Source organism: Narcine bancroftii, chromosome 5 (genome assembly GCF_036971445.1).
Source record: "Narcine bancroftii isolate sNarBan1 chromosome 5, sNarBan1.hap1, whole genome shotgun sequence".
Classification (NCBI taxonomy): domain Eukaryota; kingdom Metazoa; phylum Chordata; class Chondrichthyes; order Torpediniformes; family Narcinidae; genus Narcine; species Narcine bancroftii.
In genome coordinates, this window is record NC_091473.1 from 79,961,650 (window position 1) to 79,987,533 (window position 25,884).

At 38.0% G+C, this 25,884-nt stretch overlaps 1 protein-coding gene across 5 annotated transcripts in view; it reads left to right on the forward strand.

Annotated features, from left to right (window-relative positions):
* LOC138763583 (fibronectin type III domain-containing protein 7-like) overlaps positions 1–25,884 on the forward strand; it is a 71,115-nt gene that overhangs the window by 19,205 nt on the left and 26,026 nt on the right. For 2 of the 5 annotated variants that reach the window (XM_069937978.1, XM_069937982.1), the window contains 7 exons: positions 9,057–9,317; positions 9,692–9,952; positions 11,467–11,727; positions 11,965–12,252; positions 14,061–14,302; positions 14,565–14,683; positions 16,559–16,861. In XM_069937978.1, the coding sequence (XP_069794079.1) occupies positions 9,057–9,317; positions 9,692–9,952; positions 11,467–11,727; positions 11,965–12,252; positions 14,061–14,302; positions 14,565–14,663 (1,412 nt within the window). In that variant the 3' untranslated portion in view covers positions 14,664–14,683; positions 16,559–16,861. Of the gene's footprint in view, positions 1–9,056; positions 9,318–9,691; positions 9,953–11,466; positions 11,728–11,964; positions 12,253–14,060; positions 14,303–14,564; positions 14,684–16,558; positions 16,862–25,884 lie in introns of those variants that run through there. The other 3 variants (XM_069937979.1, XM_069937981.1, XM_069937980.1) reach the window with 2 other exon arrangements.

Sequence of the window (25,884 nt, forward strand, 5' to 3'; positions counted from 1 at the left end):
GCAGCCGGCTCGTGGTTGCCCCAGGTGCTACCATTTTGGGACATGGGAGGGTCGCAACGCTGCGGAATGCAGCCACCACATGTCCCACTAGCAATCCAACTATAGCTGCTGTACCCCACAAGCAGCTAACACTTCAACCACCATATCCTGCCAGCAAATTGACCACGGCTGTTGTACCCATGAGCACCCAAATTGCCATTTCTGAAGTCTGAACAAGCAATCAAGGAAATGCTACCTGGGAAAAGATGAGGTTTGCTCTTACTGTGGGAAGAAAGGACATTACACTATTATAGAATAAATTAATACAAGTATGAAATAAAATATATCTTGAGGGGTAAGGTTAGATTGTGGGAGTTTAGGTCACACTTTGCAAACAGATATCTCAGTTATATTTCACAAACAAACATCTCATTTGGAATGCAAAAGCCTGTGCAGGTAGAGCCTTCAAGTCTACAGTGTTTTACAGGGACAATGGAACTGCCTTGGAGAATGTTTTCACAAATTCATGTTAATGGATCAACATGTTTGAACGGGGGCCCAGGCTCAAGAACTTAAAATCTGTTGCTATTAACAGAAGTCTAAATTGCTGGTTGAAGGTTCCTATTCTAAGAGAGGTCATGTGGTTTTGCAAACAGAGAGAGAGACAGACAGACACAAAGAGAGAGACAGTCAGTTGATGCCGCAGCGAGAGTTGAAGACTTCAAGTTTTGCAGACCTGCTGCAAGACCCCAATTCAAGATGGGTTTTGAGTTCTGAGTTCAGCCTATTCTAAACCCTTGTAGTCAATTACAAGAGGGTGTGCCTTGTTAATTGTTTCTCCTGAAACAGAGAAAAAGAAGAATTCATTGTGGTAACCTGAAAGAAGAAGTTATCTGTTGGAAAAACCCAGAAGGGGCAAGTTTCTTCTGCAAGACACTAAAGTGGCTGATTGAAGAAGATCAGTTTGTGTGTGTCCAACAAACAATGAATATCTCTCTCTGAAACCAACAAAGACCTTCTTGAACGGTACAATTTAAGTTAAAGCACCAGAACCTGGTGAAGATCATAAATGTTACATTCTGTGCCCAGAATGAAAATTGCCTGATACCAGTGAACTTGGAGAAGTGAAAAGTGAATGATTGGTCAGTGAAACAAAAAACTTTCCTGAACACATACACATTACATTCATGTGCACTTAGAATTATTAGGGTGAAGTTAATAGTAATAAGTTAAATATTGATCTTATTATTATGTATGAAAAAAATTAAAACATTTTTGCTTAAGTAATTATTGTCTTGGTGAATTTCTGTTGCTGCTGGTTTTTGAGTCCTCTGGACTCGTAACAACACAAAGGTGCGCAAGTCCAAGTCACCCCAACCCAGCAGCGCAATGTGCAGGCCATGGGAGCCGCCATCTTGAATGCCACCATCTTTGAAATCCAGCAGCATCGTATGTGAGCTGCCATCTTGGACATCACCATCCTGGGACCAAACACCTGAACACTCCACCACATTAACAGGCAGCGCTCCAATACTGGCCTTCAACACGCTGGATTAAGGTAGCCCTCACCAACTCATCAGATCGATGATGGACATCCAAGTAAACAGCCATGAGATGAGCTGCCTGTTTGATTGCGGGAGCACGGAGAGCTTCATCCACTTTGAGACTGTGCAGGATTACTCCCTCACAATAAGGCCAGTAAGCCTCAAAGTTTCTTTGGTGCTGATGTTCACGTGGCTCTGACCGTACGGGGTGGAGACTACAAAGACTTTTAAACTCCTGATAACATCACAGTTCTGCACTGCCATTCTACTGGGACTGGACTTCAAATGCCACCTTAAAAATGTGGCGATGGAGTATGATGGGCCCCACCCGCCCCCCCTCACTGCTTGTAACCAGCAGTTTTTAAACCGCCCATTGTGCTTCACCAGCAAATAACTCCTGGCCTCTTCCCCCCACCCCCCCTGTTTCCAGCCAGCAACCCGAAGATTGCCCACTGCACATGACCTCTGGATTCTCAACTTTCAGGAACACCCCTCCACCGTTGTTCGCTAACCTCACCCCCAACTGTAAACCTGTTGCCACCAAAAGTAGACAGTACAGTGCGAGAGACAGGCTTTTTATTAGGTCAGAGATGGAGAGGCTACTCAATGAGGGGATCATTGAAGCCAGCACCAGCCCCTGGAGAGCCCAAGTGGTGGTGATAAATTATGGGAAGAAAAACAGGATGGTCATTGAATACAGTCAGATACACACAGCTGGACACTTATCCTCTTCCCTGCATATCTGACATGGCAAACAAATCACTCAATATTAGGTATTTTCCACCATTGATCTAATGATGCACACTGAAGATTAATCCACCCCATTCCAGGTGGAGAGTGATGCATCCAACTTCACTCTGGCTGCCACTTTAACCAGGCAGACAGACCTGTAGCCTTCTTTTCCTGCACCCTCCAGGGCCCTGAAATTCTGCACTCCTCCATCGAGAAGGAGGTCCAAGCCATGGTTGAGGCAATTCAGCACTTGGGACACTACCTCACCAGCAAACGATTTACCTTGCTGACTGACCAACGTGCAGTTGCTTTCATGTTCAACAATCAGCAGTGAGGTAAAATCAAAAACGATAAGATATTGAGATGGAGAATTGAATTTTCACAGATAATTATGATATCTTGTATCATCCCAGGAAACTCAATGACCACTCCAGATGCTCTATCCCATGGAACATGTGCCAGCGCACATATAGACAGATTGCAAGCCCTCCACAGCGACCTTTGCCAGGTCACCAGGTTCACCAGGTTCTTCCACTTTATCAAACCCTGCAATCTGCCTTACTACTTCATTGAGAAGATCAAGACTATGACCAGAAACTCCCAGATCTGTGCAGAGTGCAAACAACACTTCTATCGACCAGACAGAGCACACCTGATAAAGGCCACCCGCCCCTTTGAATGCCTGAGCATCGATTTCAAAGGACCCCTCCCCTCATCTGACTGCAACGTGTACTTTCTCAACATCATTGATGAGTACTCACATTTTCCGTTTTCCATCCTCTGCTTGGACATGACAACTACTACAGTCATCAAGGCCCAATGCAATCTCTTCACAATGTTTGGGAACCCCTGCTATATCCATAGAGACAAGGGGTCCTCTTTTATGAGTGACAAGCTGTGTCAATACCTGCTGGCCAGAGGTATTGCTATGAGCAGAACCAGCAGTTACAACCCCCAAGGGAACAGGCAGGTGGAAAGGGAGAACGCTACTGTCTGGAAGGCCATCCTCCTAGCCCTGCAGTCTAGGAGCATTCCAGTGTCCTGCTCTCAGAAGTGCTCCACTGAATCAGATTGCTTATATGTACAGCCACTAATGCCACTCCACATAAAGGAATATTCTCCTTCCCTCGGAAGTTGGCTTCAGGGATCACACTGCCAACTTGACATGTCCCCAGGGCTGGTCCTACTCCAGAAGCACGTGAGGAACCATGATTGACCCACTGGTTGAAAGGGTCCATCTCCTCCACACCAACCCCAATACGCCTATGTGCCATACCCTGATGGGCATGGGAACACAGTCTCTGTTAGAGACCTAGCACCCTCAGGGGTTCCTGAGACCTTGACCAATCACCCAGCACCTCCTTCACCAATTGTTACCCATGATGCACCAGGGCCATGGCATGATACCCCAGCCCCAGCGGATGTCATGCAAGATTTGTTGCCACGCATCCACCAAGCTGGTCCCGACAACTACAATAGCTGCGTTGCAGCTGGTACTACCTGAAAGACTTCATTTGTAATAACACCTAATTCACTTCACCCCACCAGACCCTTTCTAAAACAAGGAGTGAATGTGGTAAACCACTGTATGCATGTTTAGCTGTCTGGGCATACCCCTTGGCTGACTGTACCTGTGGCTCTTCCCATAGACTCCTGAATAAAGGTGACTGTCCCACAGCCCCCTCTCCAGTTCAGGGCAGTTGACTAGCATGGATGTGCCTCCATTTTATTGCTAAAAAAAGCCTGTCAGTTTTTCATAACTTCTAGACTTTTGGAGATATTGATGGTGCATCAGGGACAAAATTGGTCCCCTAGAAGATCAGAGTAGTCGTCTATGTGTGGAACCTAAAGGATGGGGGAGATCTAAAACAGTCTTTTTACATCAGTATTTACTCAGGAAACTGGCAATGGTTTACAAGAAAGGAAGGAAAACAAGCAGTAGTGGCATCAAACATATAGAGATTAAAGAGAAGGAAATAAAAGTAGATAAATCTCCCAGGCCTGGCATTAAGGATAGTCAGCATGACTTTGTGCATAGTAGGTCGTGTTTAATGAATCTTGTAGCCATGGATGTTATCTACATGGACTTTAGTAAGGCCTTTGACAAGGTTCCTCATGGGAGGTTGGTTCAGAAGGTTCAGGCACCAGGTATCCACTGAGAGGTGATAAAATGGATTCAATATTGGCTGAATGGGAGAAGACAGATTGGTAGTGGATGATTGCTTCTCAGACTAGAGGCCTGTGATTAGTGGTGTGCCTCATGGATCAGTGTTGGAACCATTGTTGTTTGTTTGTTATCTATATTAATGATCTAGAGGATAATGTGGTGAATTGGATCAGCAAGTTTGCTGATGACACTAAGATTGGAGATGTTGTGGACAGTGAGGAAGGCTTGCAGAGTGATCTGGACCAACTGGAAAAATGGGCCAGAAAATGGCAGATGGAGTTTAATGCAGACAAGTGTGAGATCTTGCATTTTGAAAGGACTAACCAAGGTAAGACATACATGGCACTGAGAAACGCAGAGTAACAAAATAAAGATACATAATTCCCTGAAAGTGGTATCACATGAAGACAGGGTTGTAAAGAAAGCTTTGGGCATCTTGGCTTTCATAAGTCAAATATTGAGTACAGGAGTTGGGATGTTATGTTGAGGTTATATAAGACATTGGTGAGGCCAAATTTGGAGTATTGTGTGCAGTTCTGGTCACCAAACTATAGGAAGGATATCAGTGTAGTGATGTATATATATGTATATACTACTGCTGCTCTGTACATATGGCTGACCCGCCCCCTGATGACTCAATCCCATGTAACCCCTCCCCTGTGACCTGACCATAAAGGTTGACCTCCCTGTCCCCTTCCATTCATTTGACAACATGGAGTTGTGCCAGCGAAATCTAATGTGTATTAAAGCCTATTGTTCCTCACTCAGAGTCTTTAGAGTCATTGATAGTGCGGATCAATCAATAAGATTGAAAGAGTGCAGAAAAGATTCACTAGGATGTTGCCAGGTCTTCATAGAACCATAAAATGCTATCGTGCAGAAAATAGGCCTTTCAGCCCTTCCAGTCTGTGCGGACCATCATTTCACTCGTTCCACTGATCTGCTCCCATTCCATAACCCTCCAGACCTCTCCCATCTATGTATCTATCAAATTTATTCTTAAAACACAAGATCAAGCCTGCATTCACCACATTGGATTACAGCTCATTCCACACTCCCACCATTCTCTGAGTGAAGAACTTTCCCCTAATGTTCCCCCCTCAACCTTTCCCCTTTCAGCTTAAAACCATGACTTCTCGTATTTAACTCCCCTAATCTAAGTGGAAAAAGCCTTTTTGCAGCCGTTCTGTTTTATACCTCACAATTTTGTAAACCTCTGTCAAATCTCCGCTCATTCTTCTTCGCTCCAAGGAATAAAGTCCTAACCTGTTTAATCTTTCCCTGTAACCCAACTTCTGAAGGTCCAGCAACATTCCTAGTAAATCTTAACTGCACTCTTTCAATCTTATTGATATCCTTTCTTTAGTTAGGCAATATTCCAAATTTGGCCTCACCAATGTATTAAACAACTTCAACATAACATCCCAACCCCTATACTTATTACTTTGATTTATAAAGACTAAGATACCAAAGCTTCTTTACAACCTTGTCCACATGCGATGCCACCTTCAGAGAACAGTGTATTTGTATTCCCAGATCTCTCTGTTCCTCCATACTTCTTTGTGCCTTATCATTTACTGTACATCTCCCACCTTGGTTTGCCCTTCCAAAATGCATCACCTCACTCTTGTCTGCATTAAACACCATCTGGTATTTTTGGCCCATTCTCCTAGCTGTTTCAGATCCCTCTGGAAGCTTTGAAAATCTTCCTTGCTGTCCACAACGTCTATCTTTGTATAAGATTACCTGTATTTGTGTCATCAGCAAACTTGCTGATCCAATTCACCACATTAGCATCCAGATCATTGATATATGCAACAATGGTCCCAACATGGATCCCTGAGGTACACCACTAGTCACAGTCCTCCAATCTGAGAAGCAACCAACTACTACCACCCTGTTTTCTCCCACACAGCCAATTTTGAATCCAGGTTACAACTTCTCCTTGAATTCCTAGTGTCATAACCTTCTGAATTAACCTTCCATATGGGACCTTGTCAAAGGCTTTACTAAAGTCCACATAGACAACATCCACAGCCTTTCCTTCATCTATGTTCTTAGTAATCTCCTTGACAAACTACGATTTGTTAAACATGACCTACCATGCACAAAGCCATGCTTACTGTCCTTAATCAGTTCATGACTGTCCAAATACCTATATATCCTATCACTCAGAACTCCTTCCAATAATTTACTAATACTGATGTCCGACTCACCAGCCTATAATTTCCTGATTTATTTTTGGAGTTACAGGGAAAGATTAAACAGGTTGGGACACTATTACTTAGAGTATAGAAGAATTAAGGGAGATTTGATAGAGGTTTACAAGATTATGAGGGGATTAGACAGAGTAAATGTGAGAAGGCTCTTTCCACTTAGATTAGGAAAGATAAATATGAGGGGACATGACTTTAGGGTGAAAGGTGAAACATTTAGGGGGAACATTGGGGGAAACATCTTCATTCAGAGAGTGGTGGGAGTTTGGAATGAGCTGCCATCTGACATGGTAAATGCTGGCTCACTCTTAAGTTTAACAAATAAATTGGATAGATTCATAGATGGGAGAGGTCTGGAGAGTTATGGAATGGGTGCAGGTCAGTGGCACAGATTAGAAGGGCCAAATGTCCTGTTTTCTGTGCTGTAGTTTTCTATGCTTTCTAACCTGTAATCCAAACGTCTTTGGGATGTGCAAAGACATTAAACATGTCAAGGAAACCTATCAGGGAGAACATGAAAACTCAACACAAACAGCACTGGAGGTCCAGATTGAATCCAGATAGCTCTTTCTGTGAGACTGTACTTCTATCAGCTGCGCTACTGCACCATCCCGAAGTTCTCCAGAATTAGTCCCAATCCAAAACAAAATCAAGCTGAAAGAACTTGATGCCTTTCTGGTTGTTTAACCCAGATCATACATTCAGGAATGTATTGATGACCTTTCTGAACATTATATATCCACATCCCAATTCACAACACAATTAGTTATCTTTGTTTCCGTTAATGATTCTTCTGTTTCATTTCTGGCCTCATTTAATCCTTACTGCATTAAAAATGTGAATTTTAGAATACACTACTTTATCAAGGAGCTCATTTCATCTATTCACTGCTTTGTGAAGTGGGAAATTCCTTTTGATCTGATATCTTGCTTCATATTAACTTAAAAAAAATTGTTCTTTAAATCTAGCCAGGTGTCTTTATACAGTAGAAGTTCGAAAATCTGGACTGCTCGGGAATTGGGTCGGTACAGATTTTTGGGATTCTCAGGCAGTACTTTCAAAAGTCAAATTTCAGGAAAAATGAAGAGATGAACATGTAATTTTTTATAGTTTATTCATTAGCATGCTTCATTTTTCAAGATAAGCAGTTTTAAAGAAAAATGAAGTCAATAATTAACAAAAATGAAATGTAAACAATTTTTTTCACTACAAAAAAAGCATGTAATGTTTGAAATTATGTTTAAAAATTAGCATTGCAAAAGAAAAATACAGTATACAAATTAATCTTTTCATGATAAGATTACCTGTATTAAGTGTGGCCACTTGTTACTGCTCGAGCATGCATGCACAAAAGCCTGCTAAATTAAAAATGTTTGAGAGTTTTTGAAATGTCCAGATTCTTGGGTCATCCGGATTTCTGGCATTCATATTTTTGGACTACTACTGTAAAACAATTTGTTGACATCTTAATTATTCATAACTTTCAGTACATTTAAAACTGGATTGATGTTTTTTTCTTCTTCTACAACATTTGTGAATATCTTTGTTTCATTATTTCTTCATTTACCATTTAATTTTTCTATTCATCTGTTCTTTCTATTTTCTTGGCCTACATTGGTAACAACACTCAATTTGTTACTTTATCACTATTGACATCCAAAAATGCTGTTGAGATACAAGAAACTGCTGGAATCTAGAGAAAACAACAAACTGCTGGGGGAACTCGGCAAGACAAGCAGCATCTGTTAGGTCAAGACCCTGCATTAGAACTGAGAATGTAAAAGATCGCCATTGTAAAGAGGAGAAGGGGAGACAGAAGCCAGTGGATGGAAGAGGAGTTAATGATGATTGGCAGATGAAGCCAGGTGGGAGAGGGAAAGGAAAGGGAGGTGGGACACAGAAGCACATGAGGGGGTAGATAGAAGGGGAAAGACAATGAAATCAAGAAACCTAAAATTCATTTGGGAAGTAGGGTGGGGGAGGGAGAGGCAGCTAGGAGAGTGATATTGGAATACAAAGGCTATTTGTGGTGAAATCTGATAAGTAAGGTAAAAATGGGAACGTTTAGAGGAGATGGAACCAGAGGTGGAATGAAATGGGTGATGGGGGTCTGGAGAGTGGAGATAGGAAGGAAAACAAATGGAGGACCAGAAGTGAAGGAGAAGGGAAAACACAGGAGTTAAGGGTTACCTAAAATATTGTTAAATCTCTTTCATATATCTTTGATCTTCATTTCTGTGACTGTCTTCTGATATGCATTTTAGTACTGTTTGACTCACAGTTTTATGAGGCCATCCTTCTGTTCTCAAAATCAGCTTTACCGTTTTAACCAGAAATTATTTTACAAAGCATACTGCTATTTAAATGTTGCATGTAACTGACATCAAACTGAAAACGAATCTCCTATATAAAATATAGCACCATGTATCCCAGAGAACATAACTGCTCAAGTGGACTGTGATGTCAATGATGCATTAATATCATGGGAGCAGAGTGATGGGAGTGATTTTTATGTTGCTACTGCAAAAGCAAGTGATGGATTTGAGCATCTATGCAATACAGAGGAGACAACCTGCATAATTATTGACTTGCACTGTGGACAATCATTCAACATAACAGTAATAGCTGTTAATGAAATGTGCAACAGTTCAGAAAGTGCAGAGATATGTATTCAAACAGGTAAGCGTCATCCTTCTTTCATTCTGCAAAAGTCCTTGGAATTCAACCACAAGGTGTTAGCGTTCTACCTTTGCAGCTAGCATTACAGGAGCAAAGAAATTATTAAAATGTTGAAAAACTAATGCAAAAAAGTAAATTTTTATGATTATTACAGAAATAGAATTATGTGGTATGATGTGCAACATTAACTAGAAGACAAAGATGTAAGTTATTTTTAAATAACAAAGTTTACTTTTTATTTGGAAGAGAAATTAGATTAAAGCAAAGCATTGTTAGAGGATTGCTTAATGATACAAGATTCTCAGATTCTAACTTCTTTGAGAATGATATGAAATAATAATATATAAGCATACTTTTTTTCAAAATAATTTTAGGACCATGTACCTCAGGGAATATTTCTACCTATGTGGATTGCAATACTAATACTGCAATTGTATCATGGGAACCAAGCAATGGGAGCGATTTCTACATTGCAACTGCATTGGGAGTCGATGAAGAAGCACACACATGCACTGCTGAGGATGTAACCTGTGAAATTTTTGACCTGCAGTGTGGACAGTCATACAACGTAACAGTGGTTGCTGTTAATGAAATATGCAACAGTTCAGAAAGTACAATAAGAAGTTTTCAAGGAGGTAACCAGCTTTAGCTATATAGTTAGTTCTGTTCAGACTGTGAACTAGAATTTGTGGGGATATTTCTGCAACTCTCACACACACACACACACACACACACACTTCAAAGAATATAAATTTTGCATTATTTATCATAATAATCCACTTTGGTGAATCAATTTAGCCATTTACCTTGGTTCAAGTTATTTCAAGTCCTTACATTTAGACTTTAGCTGGTCAGTTGTCTGATCAAAAGCAACAACCCTTATAGGTTCTTAAACCAGTTTTACGGAAGAATTCTCATGACTTTCCTTTTAACTATCCTCTACTTCTTTACCAGTCAGTTTCAATCACTCCCCAGGCCCATCCACCCCATCTTTCCCATCAGCTAAGGAAATAAGACCCTTCCTAACTACTGTATTGCCATCCTTTTAAACATGTCTATTGCCAAGCCTTTTTCTTTGCTAGCAAATCATACATATTAACCCCTGCCACCCAAATCCAGCCTTGTGATTCTTCTGAATCCAGGCTCAAGTTCTCATCCATCAACCAAATTAATTTAAGTCTTCCCCATCTACACTTCCAAACCTGATTCTGAATATTGATTCTGTGGAATTTCAACTCATTCAACTGAGTTTCCATCTCCCATCATAGCTCATCTCAATGTCTGAGGAATCTAAACCTTTCTTTTGTGCACCATCTCTCTCTGGACATTTATTGATTAATGCCATCTTTCTGTTTCTGTAGGTAAGAACAGGAGAGCAGGAGGAGGCTGTATACCCTTCAAGCCAGTTGTGTTATCCAAACATGCCCAAAAGTCCATTCCTCAGCTGAAGAAAACATCCTCCTACATTATCAATCCCAGTCAGGATCTCATGAGTTTCATTAAAATCAACTCTTGCTTTTCCAAAGTCCTGCTCAATTTTCCCTCATAAAATAAGTCCTTCAACCCAGGAATCAACCTGGTGGATCTCCTACCAAAGTCCTCCATAAATAAGATGACCAAAACTGTACACAGCACTATTTTTGCAATGCTCCATGCCCTGTGCATATGCGCCAATATTTCTCAGCTTTGTTACATCTTTGCATTAAAGCACTACATTGCAGTTGCCTTCCTAAAAATGTGCTATTCTGCATGTAAGTTTGTGTTGTTATCATTCTGCGCATCAATATTTTGTGTTCAGTCTCCATTTAAACGATATTCTGCTCCTGTATTCCACCAAATGAAATAACCTCATATTTCCTCACATTATACTCCATCTACCGTAATTTTGCCCACTCGCTTTCCTAACTTGTTTGCCATTTCTCTTAACCAGCTTTGTTGTCTGACTATGTGCTGTCAGTAAATTTGACTATAATGCACACCACAATCCTCATCCTCAGCTAAATCGTTAATATGTTATAAATACTTGAGGTCCCACCAATAATCTCCGTGGTATCCCATGAGTTACAAAATGCTAACTTGAAAATGACATGCACTATGTTTCCTTCTAATATTGCACACAAGAATTAATAGACCTTTTTCACTGTTGCAGTGCCATGTAATCCACAGTACCTTGATGCTGATGTGGACTGTGCAAACAATTCTATGTGGCTTTCATGGGGTCACAGCGAGACAGCAATATCATATATGGCATTTGTCAATGCCGGCAATGAAGACCAACTTCACTGTGACACAACAAACACAAGTTGTTTCATTCAGCATTTGACTTGTGCCACCAAATATAACATGACTGTTTATGCTTTTGATGGATTTTGCACAAGTATGATTAACACTACATATGAAGTTGGTACAGGTAATTAAGCTTCTAATTCCATCCATTATTTTTTTTTTGGGTGCTTTCACATTAAATAAAAGGCTTTTTCAATGTAAGGAAAGATTATTTTGAGAGTTTCTATACATAACTTATTTCACAAAAGTTCATACTGTTAATTGACAAAAAATTAGCAACCACCTGACCAATTTTAATCTTGTTTAATACTACTGTTGCTCATTTCATTTTACTTGTTATTGAATCCTTGTTGCCCTTTAGTCCCATGTACGCCAGAAGATGTTGAAGCCATATTAAATCCTGTCATCAATGGAGTACAAGAAATAGAGGTCATCTGGAAGGACAGCCATTGCGGTGAAGACTATGAAGTAGATATAAAGGGACAAATTGAAGAAGATCCTTTTTCCCTGTATACATTGCGCTCATATTGGACAACCAGAACATTTTTCCAATTCCCGTTGCCTTGCAGCTCCACATATGACATTTCTGTTACTGCTAGAAATCCAGCAGGAATCAGCAGTCCAAGCGCCCCTTTAACTGGTCTCACTGGTAAGTTAAAAAAAATTATAAAAAGCACATTTTTACGTGTAAAATCTATCCATCCTGCCAAATGAGTTCTGTGCTTTTTGATTTGATATTGATTTGCATGAAAATACACACCAATCATTTGTTCCAGGATGTTCTCTTGTATCTAAGTATCAGAACCACAGCAAAAGCTAATTAGTTCCATGAAGAATGTGTCAATATTTATTTTCCAGAAGTGATGCTGCGCCTAATCATTTTGCTCCAACATCTTCACATGCTTTAACATTGCCGTGTTTATGAGGCCCTTTTTAAACAATTTAGGGAAAGAAAGACAGGCAGGGTTACATTTAAATCATACCTTTCAAATCCTTGGGGCATCACAAAATAGTTGACAACTATATAGCTGGCACAATATTAAATCAACTTTATTAAAAGTCACAAATGACATTTTGTGAATGATCCCATTTATAATCATCCTTAACTCATCTTCAGTCATCTATTTAGATGACTGTGCTACCCTTTTCCAATGCCTCTTCTCCTTAATCAAGTTGGGTGGTGTGGTGGTGACAGATTTAAAGGTTCATAGAGTTACAACCTTGAACACGTGTTAGTACTAAAATGTGAATTATACTTACAACTGGGATCAAACGCAAAACCAGAGCCAGAACAGCCACACAATCTTGCTAGCATGTAGGATAACTAAACTACAAATATCTAGAGAAGGTATTTAGAACCACTGAAGGTTAGAACAAACAGTACCTGCCACCCCTCCTGTGAGGTCTAGCCACAGCATTCATATTATATAAAGTTAATCTGGGTAAACTGAGATGATCCAGCAGATGTGCGCTACAATTGAACCCCCCCCCAAATGCCACACATCTTACATTTGGTACTGTAGTACTGTCCACAGATTGCAACCAGGAATGGGTTTTGGGTTACACAGCAAAGGGAGACTGACTGAGTATGTGTGCTGCTAGCCAAGGCATCAAGTCATATGACTAATTGCAAGGTGGCTTCATCTGGACAGGTCTGATTTTGATTGGAAAGGGAATTATTGACATGGGGAAAGGACTTTTAACCAGTGGCACATTTTCTGTTTGACCATTAAGGTAGGGTTGCTATTCCAAAGGAGGACATGGTCATTTGTTACTACACACACACACACACACACACACACACACACACACACACACACACACACACACACAGTGTGTTGGCATTTGTTCTTTTTGCAGTACCATTTGAATCTTATAAAAATACCTACATTTTTAAAAAAATACCAGTAATACGGTAACCTATGATAACCTATGACCATGTCCCCCTTTGGAATGGACACCTAGCCGGTGACCCTATGTGCTACAGGTGGAACTGCCCTCCTTAGTTTCATTATCTTCTTTTGAAACCTGTTTCTCATCTAAATAAAACACATGAACAACATTATCCAAAAAACATTACAGTTCCATATGTACCCTGATGACACTTTATGCTGGCCTAAAGAGTATGATGTGGTCTTCACTGACAATTAAATTGATGTTACCAATTCTGGAATGAAGGAAGGAAGAAAAGCCCGTCCAGATCTGAGTTCAGGCCCCGGAGTGTCAGAGAAAAAGAGGGCTGGCAGTCATAGGTCAAATTAGGCCTGGATGGGGTAGTCTGTTCATCAGAGGTGAGGGGCCTAGTTGAAGAAGGAGGGGGTTTTATCCAGCAACTGACTAAATGCTGACTTCTAGTCCCTTCATCCAGAGAAGCACTCTTAGAGGCATTAAGAATTAAATTCAGTCTTATGTAAGTAATGAGTCAATTGTGCATATAAATAACTTTTTATGTTTCAGTTCCTTGCTCTCCAACCAACATAATTACTTCTTTGGAAAATGGTACGCTATTTATATATTGGACAGAGTCAATTTATGCTACAGAATATATTGTGTATGCAGTTTCCAATTTAAAAAAGAATGCGATTTGCAGAACACCAGTACTCTCTTGTGAAGCCTCAAATATTCAGAATAATACAATTGAAATTGTTGCTTTAAATTCTGCTGGAGAAAGTGAAATCGCCAAAGTAAATTTTTGTAAGGTAAGCCTTCCCGCTCTAAAAAAATGAATCATAGTCAATTAAGGTTTATTCTAACAGATATGTTAAAATGAAATTTTTGATTGAAGCTTTGTTTTTGTATTACAAATCTAGTTTTATACATTGAAATCTTAAACAAATTTTTTTTTTAAAATTGTGCTTCCTCTTGATTCGATTTGTTCAACTTGTAGTCTGACGTCCAAACCTATTTGTAAAGCAAAATTTCCTCATTTTATTTACTATAAATTGTTTGGACTGATTTCAGAATTTATCAGCCAACTTCATACATGTAAATCCTGTAACTCGTCCATCGCAGCCAAAAAATAGGATGAAAACTCTTTGGGCAATGCTGTGTTTGATGTGACAACATAGTTAGCACGATTAGTAAGTTTATGGATGACACCAGTATTAAGGTAGAAAATGAATGTTATTGGAGATTATAACAATATTTAAATCAGGTGGGAAAGTGGACCAAAGAATGGCAGATGGAATTGAATATTTTAAGTTACAGAGAACAAGCAAAGAACTGTGATACGGTGGAGATCAATTGAGAGTGAATAACATAGAAATTGATGGTGCCAGCTTAGGGAGGGAAAGACTTGTTATTCACAACTAAAACCCAACTCCTTTCAGATGGCACCAACACTGATTACATCCTTTAGACTCTCTTCATTTTCATCTTATCTCAGGCATTCTTATGCTCCCTTTTCTGAAATTTCTAACCATTCCGAATTCTGATGAATAGATCTGGAATATTATCTGTTTTCTTTCCCAAATGTGGTCTGACCTGGTATTTCCAGCAGTTCTATTTTTATTTAGACTTCATGCAAGTGCAGTTTGTTTTCCTGGTTACTTGTCACAATCCACATTTCACCTTGGCAGTCTGGTATTGTCCTCCACTATAGTAGAATCACCAGATCATCTCGAGTCTAATGGCGAGTCTCAGCGATGCATCTGAAGTGGAAGAGACAATGATGCAGCAGCTAGACAAGGGGATGGAACGTCCATGAGTCACTGTTGCTGTGGTTTCTTCTTATGCACTAGATCGTGCCCCCCCTTCCCCCCCCCCCTCACAGCCCCAGCGGGATTCTATGATTGAGATGGAGGATCACCTTACTTGGAGGAACAAGTGAAGGAAAGAGGTCAAAAGTGTCACAAAATTGGAAGAATCTATTCTAAATATAATTAACCATTTACAGTTTAATTTTTTAAATTTTAGACATTCAGCACACATTTAGACATAACAGGCCCTCTGGCCCACAAACCTGTGACCACCAATTAACCTACAATCTCCATATGTTTTTGAAGGGTGGGAGAATCTGGAGCCAGAGGAAATCCACACAGATTAAGGGAGAATGTAGTTTCCTTACAGACAGCACCAGATTCAAACCCAGGTTGCTGACACTTTAATAGAGTGGCACTAACCTGCTGCCCTAGTTGTCAAGTCAATTTGAGTAAAATTAAGTATCTGCTTACAGAATATTTTCTCGTGTGTAGCCAGTTACCTGATGATGTAACTGAAGGGTATACCTGTAGATAGAGATTGTATAGCTTTATTGCATTTTTTTTTTTTCAATATCTTTTTTTTTAAAATTTTTTATTTTTCACACCATAATTTTAAAGAGAAGCCAGTATACATGAGAATCAGTTTCCTTTCAGGAACTGTGTGTACTGTGTGATTTAATTTTAGTTCTGTTACTTTATCAAGCATTGCTGTTTGCTGGGAGTTGGTTGCCTTCAATATGTGTTTTGTTAGTGGCTCTGCTCATCTTATTTGCTTTGTTAAGTAGCAGCACCAAAGAGTTTTGGGTCATTTCAGAACTTTCATAAGTATTTCAAAAGTAAAAGAATAATTGAGAAGTTCATTTGACCACTTGGGAATGATTCAAAAAGTTTAATTGTTGAAGATGAAGGACAGAAATTTTAAATCAGTGATAAGAAGCTATAGTTACAGGGAAAGACACACTTCTGAGACAAGGAATTTTCAGAGGTTTTGAAATGTACAGTGATGGTAATTAGAGAAAAACTATTTTCTCTGTCTGAGAATGTAACAGTCAGTGACCAACGCAGCATTGTGACTGAACAAATGAGGTGAAAGGTTCAAGAATATTCCCTGTGGAGAGTAAAGAGTATTCCTGAAACAGAGGGATGCAAAATAATATAAAAGGATTGGGCAAGTGGGATTATTTTGAATTCCTGAATCAAAAAGCCAGCTTAATTACAATGTTGTAAACTTCCATTCTTTTGTGTTTCTAACAGAACTAAAGGATAACACCTTCATCCAGTTCATATATTGAATGAGAATGCAGGCTTTAATTATTCCCAGAGTTCTTTCTAGGCTATTCATCTTCTCCAAAAGAACTGTATTGTGACAAATGGCCATATATTGCAAGGAGGATAAAGAGTATGAAGAATATGTTTCAGCTGTGGTGAAGGATGCTGCAACAAATTACTGTAATAGTTGTCACAAAGATTAATGTCAGTATATCTGATAGTTCGATTGGAACAGAAAATGCAGTCAATAGACACGTACTAAAAGTAATAAATATTTTAAAACCACTATATGTGAAATTGCCAAAATCTGATCTCATTTTGATGTCAAAAATCATATCCCACTTTGCTTTGTCAGCTACGATAAATATCTTCCTGTCACGTCGACTGTTTACCAGCTATGTCTAGTAAACAACTAGTCACCTAGAAAATTGCCAGAACCATCACAAACTGCATGATTAATTATTTTCCCCCGGTCATAATTATAATATAGCACCCCTCAGAAAAGAATTGCTAATGAGATTTATACATCCGGTAGATGTTAGATTATCTGTATACAGATTCCTGATGTAATGATTTTTTTTTAATTTTGTGATGGTTCTATTATTATTTACTGCAAAATACCTTAATAATGTAAAATCTAAAGTAAATAGAATGATTTTGTTTGAACTCTGGTCTACAAAGAGAAAATGCAACTGTAGATGTCAAGTGCAATTTCTCAATAACATCTTCATAACCTGTATAAAACTATATTTTTACTGATTTCAATGTAAAATACTGGTTCTATATTTGATGCATATAAATAAAATAAATCTCAGCATTTTAGTCTTTGTTTAGTTCAGAAGACATTTTCAGATACTTTTTATGAATGGTTTAAATGGGAACAAATAGCTTAAATTTTGACATTTCAATCTTAATTAATTTATGCACAAGAGAACCTTGCAGTGTTATTCAAATCAATCTAAAATATCGAATAAAGGAAAAGATATTACTTCTCGCAATATCCAGTGTATCTTTCTGTTGCTAAAAAAATTGTGTATTCCTCGAAGGCCACTCAGTCTAACAGCAACAGTATGCATGACCAGTAGTGTTTTAACAGGATTATTGAATGATAATACAGTGCCTTAAATGTTTGAGACAAATAAACATTTTCCCTGTTCTCCAGTTTTAAACTTGTAATCAAACAATGCACATGTAATTAAAGTGCACCTAGGGAGGAGTCACGTGATGGAGTAGTGGCCGGTAGGGGAACTCCAGCCCTCTCCAGAAAAGTTAAAAAAAGATAGAGAAAAAGCAAAGGCACAAACTTAAAAACCAAAACAAAGTGAAAGTAAAAGTGTGAAGAAAATGGCAGCGAAGAAAGAAAAACCAAAAACAACGGGAAGAAAAGAAGAAGGAAAGACGTCGGAAGAAGAAGATGAAGGCCTTACCTGTCCGAAGAGGCCCGCCGCGGAGAGAGAGGCCCGCTCCCACAGGTCAGTGGAGGTCCCGGGCTCAGGACTACAAAAATGGCTCGCAGAACCGAGTAAAAGTGCGCAACCGCGCATGCGCATGAAAAAAAACACAGAAGGGAGGGGGGAACAGCTGCGGAGTCGATCTCCACAGCTGAGAGAGACACCTGCAGCACAGCAGCAGGTGCAGAACACAGACAATAACGACAACAAGAAAGAAGAGGGTAAAAAGAAAACAAGGAAACAACAGATGGTCAACCCAGAGGAAGAAGAAGAAGAAGAACAGAAAGAAGTGGAAGAAGAAGAGAAAAGCAAGACAATGGATGTATCTTTTTTTAAAGAATATATGGAATCAGTGAAAGAATGGCAATTACAAGAATTTGATGAGATAAAAAGAAGAATTAAGAATGCAGAAGAAAGAATAAATAAAATGGAAGTGGCCATATCAGAATTGGCAAAAAGAGTGGAAAATATGGAAAAACGAGAAACATTTGTTGATATGGAAGTAAAAGACTTAAAAGAGAAATTAGAAGAATCTAATAAAAAAGCTAAAGAAGCACAGGAGCTGTTAGCTCAGAAGATAGATATAATAGAAAACTATAATAGAAGAAATAATATAAAGATAGTGGGCCTTAAGGAAGATGAAGAAGGCAAGAATATGAGAGAATTTATAAAAGATTGGATCCACAGGGTCCTGGGAAGACCAGAATTACAGGAAGAAATGGAAATAGAGAGGGCACATAGAACTTTAGCCCCGAAACCACAACCGCAGCAAAAACCAAGATCCATTTTAGTAAAATTCTTAAGATATACAACAAGAGAAAATATATTGGAGAAAGCAATGAAGAAAGTAAGAGAGGACAAAAAGCCACTGGAATATAAAGGTCAAAAATTTTTTTTCTATCCAGACATAAGTTTTGAACTCCTGAAGAAGAGGAAGGAGTTCAATACAGCGAAAACGATCTTATGGAAAATAGGATATAAATTTATGTTAAGGTACCCAGCAGTACTTAAAATAATTATTCCAGGGCAACAAAACAGACTATTCTCGGATCCAGAGGAAGCAAGGAAATTTGCAGAACAACTACAAAACAAGCAGAGAGATGAAGACATGTAATAAAAGTAAAAATGACCACGATCTATATGTATGTGTGTAAAGGGGTATATGTGTGTATATATATATATAGTGTGCATACATGAATGTATCTGTATTTAGAGGAAAATATATAGAGTATAGACAAGAATTAATAAGGGAGGGAAATGGAATAGAGGGAATAAGGAGGGAATTAAAAGAGTGACCTTTGTTACATATGAAAATTGAAATCTTTTCTGGGGGGGGCTGGGTGGGGAGGAGTTATGGCCACTGCAAAATCAGCTGACGTTTGCGAGTGAATTCGCAAATCCAAAAGGAGAGGGGAGATGTGGTTGTCCGACAAGGGATAAAGGACAACTCAGGAGGGGGAGGGGAGAATGGGGTTAAAGAAGTTTTAAATAGGAGAATAGGGAAAATGTTTGATGTTTTAGAAATGTTGTCTTATAAAGTGTTCAAAACAAGAAAGCAGAAATGGATAAGAAGGAAAGGTGATGATGGAGAAACAGAAAGGGAAGATAAACAAAGTATGAAATGGCTACGCTGAACTATATGACTTTAAATATTAACGGAATACATAACCAAATTAAAAGGAAGAAACTGCTAAATTTACTGAAAAAAGAAACATTTGATATAGCATTTGTGCAAGAAACACATTTAACTGAATTGGAGCACAAGAAATTAAAGAGAGATTGGGTAGGACACGTAACAGCAGTGTCGTATAATTCAAAAGCAAGAGGAGTAGCTATATTAATTAGTAAAAATGTGCCAATTAAAATAGAAGAGGAAATAATAGATCCAGCAGGGAGATATGTAATGATAAAATGTCAGATATATTCAGAGTTTTGGAATCTACTCAATGTATATTCACCTAACGAAGAAGATCAAAAGTTTATGCAAGATATTTTTTTGAAGATAGCAGATACGCAAGGGAACATATTAATAGGAGGGGATTTCAACCTGAATTTGGATTCAAATGTGGACAAAACTGGGAAAAAAATTAACAGAAAGAACAAAGTAACCAAATTTATAACTAAATCGATGGAAGAAATGCAACTTTTGGATATATGGAGGAAACAACACCCAAAGGAAAAGGAATATTCATATTACTCGGCTAGACATAAAACATACTCAAGAATAGACCTATTTTTGTTATCAGCTCGTAAGAAAGATAGAGTAAGAAAAACAGAATATAAAGCTAGAATATTATCAGACCATTCACCCTTAATATTGACAATAAAGTTAGAGGACATCCCTCCAAGAATGTATAGATGGAGATTAAACTCCATGTTACTCAAAAGGCAGGATTTTAGAGAATTCATTGAAAGACAAATTAAAATGTATTTTGAAATAAACACGGAATCAGTGAAAGATAAGTTTATACTTTGGGATGCAATGAAAGCGTTTATTAGAGGGCAAATAATAAGTTATGTAACCAAGATGAAGAAGGACTATAATCAGGAAACAGAGCAGTTGGAAAGGGAAATAGTAAATATAGAAAAAGAATTAGCAATGAAGGAAGATACAACTAAAAGAAGAGAATTGGCAGATAAAAAAAAATAAAATATGAAACACTACAAACATATAAGGTGGAGAAGAATATAATGAAGACAAAACAGAAATATTATGAACTAGGGGAAAAAACGCACAAAATTCTAGCATGGCAGCTTAAGACAGAACAAGCTAAGAAAATGGTATTGGCATCAAGGAAAAAAGACAAACAAATCACATATAATCCAAAGGAGATCAAGGAAAACTTTAGAGAATTCTATGAACAATTATAGCAAACTGAAAACGAAGGGAAAGAAGGGAAAATAGATGAATTTCTAACTAAAATTGAACTACCAAAACTACAAATAGAGGAACAAAATAAATTAACAGTACCATTTGGAATAGTAGAAATACAAGAGATAATAAAAAATATTACCAAATAATAAAACACCAGGAGAGGATGGATTCCCAATAGAATTCTATAAAACATTTAAAGATTTATTAATTCCTCCCCTCCTGGAAGTGATCAACCAGATTGATAAAACACAAAGCTTACCAGATTCATGTAAAACAGCAATAATTACAGTAATACTAAAGCAAGGGAAAGATCCACTCGCACCAGCGTCATATAGACCAATATCTTTACTTAACACAGATTATAAGATAATAGCTAAACTATTAGCAAACAGATTAGCAGAGTATGTACCGAAAATAGTAAATCTAGACCAAACTGGATTTATTAAAAAAAGACGCACAACAGACAATATTTGTAAATTTATTAACTTAATTCATGCAGTAGAAGGGAGTAAAGCGCCAACAGTAGCAGTTGCTTTAGACGCAGAGAAGGCCTTTGACAGAGTAGAATGGAATTATTTATTCAAAGTATTGCAAAAATTTAGTTTACCAGAGAAGTATATTAATTGGATTAAAGCATTATATAAGGACCATTGGCGAAAGTGACAGTTAATGGATATATATCAAAGCAATTTAACTTAAGCAGGTCAACACGGCAGTGATGCCCACTATCACCTTTATTGTTCGCGTTAGCTATAGAACCACTAGCAGAATTGATAAGAACAGAAAATAATATAAAATGAATAAAAATAAAAGACAAGGAATATAAAATCAGTTTATTTGCGGATGATGTTATAGTATACTTAACAGAACCAGAACTATCAATAAAAGAATTATATAAGAAATTGAAGGAATATGGAGAAGTGTCAGGTTACAAGATTAACGTAATTAAAAGTGAAGCAATGTCTATGAATAATGCGGATTTCTCAAAATTTAAGAAGGAATCACCATTCAGATGGCAAATGCAAGCAATAAGATACCTAGGTATACAAATAAATAAAAATCTCGGCCAGCTATATAAACTCAATTATTATCCACTATTGAAAAAATTACAGGACGATTGAGAGCATTGTAAAGATTTACCACTAACACTAATAGGAAGGATAAACTGTATTAAAATGAAAATTTTTCCAAGGATATTATACCTATTTCAGGCATTGCCAATACACTTGACAAAGAAATTCTTCAAGGAGTTAAAGAAAATAATAAGGAAATTTTTATGGAAAGGGGGGAAACCGAGGATAGCACTAGATAAATTAACAGAATGGTATAAACAAGGAGGCTTACAACTGCCAAACTTTAAAAATTATTATAGAGCCGCACAATTAAGATACCTATCAGATTTTTATCAAACAAGGGAAAAGCCAGATTGGACTAGATTAGAATTAGATAAAATAGGGGAAAAGATACCTGAACACATATTATATAAATGGGATGAAAAATTGGTACAACATAGAAGTTCTCCAGTATTACATCATCTACTCAATATTTGGAGAAAATGGCACTGTATATATTTGAAAAGGAAAAAGTATGTATCATGTTTAATGTGGTTTATGGTGTGAAAAATAAAAAAATTTTTAAAAAAGTGCACCTTCCAGATTTTATTCAAGGATAATTATATACTGTATATTTTGGTTTGACGTATAAATTACACACTTTTTATACATAGTCCCCTCATTTTAGGGAACTATAATGTTTGGGACATTTGGCTTCACAGATATTTGAGAGTACTCAGGTATGCTTACTCAGGTATTAGCGAGTGAGGCTTTCTTCTGTGCTTTTGATCACCTTTGGAGTTTATAGTTGCCATTTTTAAACATGAGGTCCAGAGTTATGTCAATGAAAATCAAAGAAGCCATTATAAGGCTGGAAAACAAGAATAAAACAGCAAGAGACATTTTCCAAACCCGAGGATTACCAAAATCAATAGTTTGGAACATTAAGAAGAGCATACTGGTGAGCTCAGTAATCACAAAGGGATTGTTATTCCCAGGAAGATCTCCACTGGTGATGACAGAAGAATTCTCATCATAATGAAGAAAAATCCCCAAATGTATGTCCGATATATCATTAAGGAGGCAGGAGTGGATATGTTAATGGCTTCTGTCCGCAGAAGATTTCATGAAAAGAAATACAGAGGCTACACTGCTAGATGTAAACCACTTGTTAGCCGCAGAAAGGATGGTCAGATTACAGTTTGTCAAGACAATAAAGCAATTAAACATACCTGAGTACAACAAACACCTGTGAACCCAAATGTCCCAAATATTATAGTGCCCTGAAATGAGGGGACTATGTATAAAAAGTGCTGTAATTTCTATATGGTTAATCCAAAATGTATACAATTAACCTTAAATAAAACCTGGAATGTGCAATTTAATGACTTGTAAATTATTTGATTACAAATTTTAAATTGAATATCACAGGGACAAATAAAGGAAAAAAAATGTCTGTCCTTAACCATTTTATTATACTTTCAGGATTAGATTCCATAAAGCACAAAGTAAATGGCTACTAATCCTCGCTGCTTGGGCAAATTTGTCAAAATAATTACATTTTTTCTGCTGCAACCATTTTTACTTTAGTTGGCAAACTAGCATTACAACAGATTGTAGTCAGTCATAAGGCTATGCTACACATTGCAAATTATTCATAAAGTTTAACAGTTCTATTTCATTCCTGCCAAGACCAATTATTGTTAAGCTTCATTTCCATGGATATCTGGTATCTAGTTATAATTATAGCTAGCTCATCAAGCCCACAGAATAGCAAATTTATACAGATCCCAACATTTGAACAGAATCAAAAATAAACATTGACCATATAAGCTTAAGTTTTAAAATAAGAGAATCTTTTCAGAAAATTAGTTTAAAATCCTTACAAGATTTTGAACTATTTATCTGTAAACACACACATAAATATACTGGAAATTTCTGGGAAAACTCAGCAGGTCAAGCAATATTGAAGAGAAACAATTCACACTTCAGAACTGCAAACGCTGCTGATCTGCTGAGTTTTTCCTGTATTTCTGTCTTACTTCAAATTTCCAGTATCTATTTTTTTCTGATTTTCATGAATATACATTTCAGGCTGGGGAGTTGAATGTGTTGTGCCTCTTGAGTTACTTAGGAGGTTTCTTAAATAACTTAGAAATGTGAGATTTCATTAACGGAAAATACTTTATTCACTGATGCCTTCCACCATCTAAGGAAAACAGTTCATACACCCTCATATACATACACCCCACAGTGGCGCACTACAGTTACTACAGTGAAAAGGGTGTATTCTTTTGTAGTTACAAAATAGTTCACATTATCCTGACTATGTAGCATTCCTCCTTCTCAAGATAAAGAAAATTTTAGTGGTCTTTATCACTTTCTTTCCAGTGCAACTTAAGTAACTGAACTTATACAATAGCTTATTTACACAATTATTTTTTAATACTTCTTATTGATATTGCACTGATGGTAGAATGTTGCTTTGCCATCTTGTGGATTTGGCTGCGACCATTTGGGCTCTGTTGTTGGTACACGTGTAGTAGATGTGGCTTGTTGTGCTTCACCTGACAACTGCTGTGTTGATGTTTCAGTATTAGTGGTTGTGGTTTCTTTGCTTGATACCTCACTAGATATTGGATTTGCTGGTATTAAAGCTTTCTGCGTTATCACATCTTGTGTCTGCCAGATGTGAATTATGTTCTCCTCAGCTGATGGCCAGAGTCTGTCTTGACAGATGGATGATCTTGGTGACTCAGCTTCTCTGATGACCTTTGCTGGGGTCCATGTTTTCAACATTAGCTCTTGAATATGCACATGCTGCCCTCTGAAGAGTTCTGGCAATGTGCGTGCATATAATGCTGGTGTCCTTCTTCTTGCATGTCAGCCAGTCTTCTTCTGGTCTCCTCTTGGTCTTCTAGAGGGTGCATCTCCTGCCATTTAGAGGTTCTGCCAGGGACTTCAAGTCAGCCCTTAAAGGTGTTGTTCATAATGATAGAAGAGCTAGGTATGGGTCTTCTTTTGTTTTGTGACACCTAACTAGTGAGTGTTTTACAGTGCTTGTATTTCAGTGAACCCATGACCTTTGGGGTAGTTATGGGAACGATGTAGTGTTGACAAACCCATACTGTGCAGCCAGCTTTCTGAATTGTTGTGACGTGAACTGTGTTCATTTGTCACATATTACTTGCTCCGGTATTCCTTGTTCAGCAAGGAGCGCTCTCATTTCTGAGGTGATAGTTGTCATTCTCGGGTCTTTCACCCTTTGATGAATGGTAACTTAGAGTAGTAACAGGCTACTATTAAATACCACTCTTGATTCTCAGTGAACAAGTCCCACTGAGTGCCATGGCCTGGCAGGTACTTCTATGGAAATCATTTCCTCTTTTTGTTGTGTGTTTCTGTTGATCCTTTTAGATATCTTCTTTGTCTAGATCTCATAATTGACAGAGATCAACTGCAACTCCTGGCAGCTATCCAGACCTGGAATTGCTTGTATGCCTCCATCTACCACAGAACATATAGAGGATGTTCTTTCTCTTATGGCAGCCATTGATCTTGGCTCACCCTAACTGCTTGATCACGGATCCACCATAGGCCATTAATGTGACATTTGCTGTTTCCAATGCACTTTTGGATACCTTTTTATTATGTTCTTTGGAAATATATGGCAGTAGAGTCTGAGTGGAAGGATGTTGCTTTGTGATCTAATATCCAACTTCATCTTTATGTTAAATATCGTATGCTTGTTCTGGATTGTCCTCTGTATTTGGATCCTTGGTACAACTCGCTTCCTTCTTTCATCTCGCCTGACATCTTGTGAAGGTGTATGGATTCTATGTCCAGTTTTTGGGTGTCGGAATCCTCAATGTTGTTTGTCTTCTTGTCTTTTTTCTTCACTGGTATTACTGTTTTCTTCATACTAGACTTGCA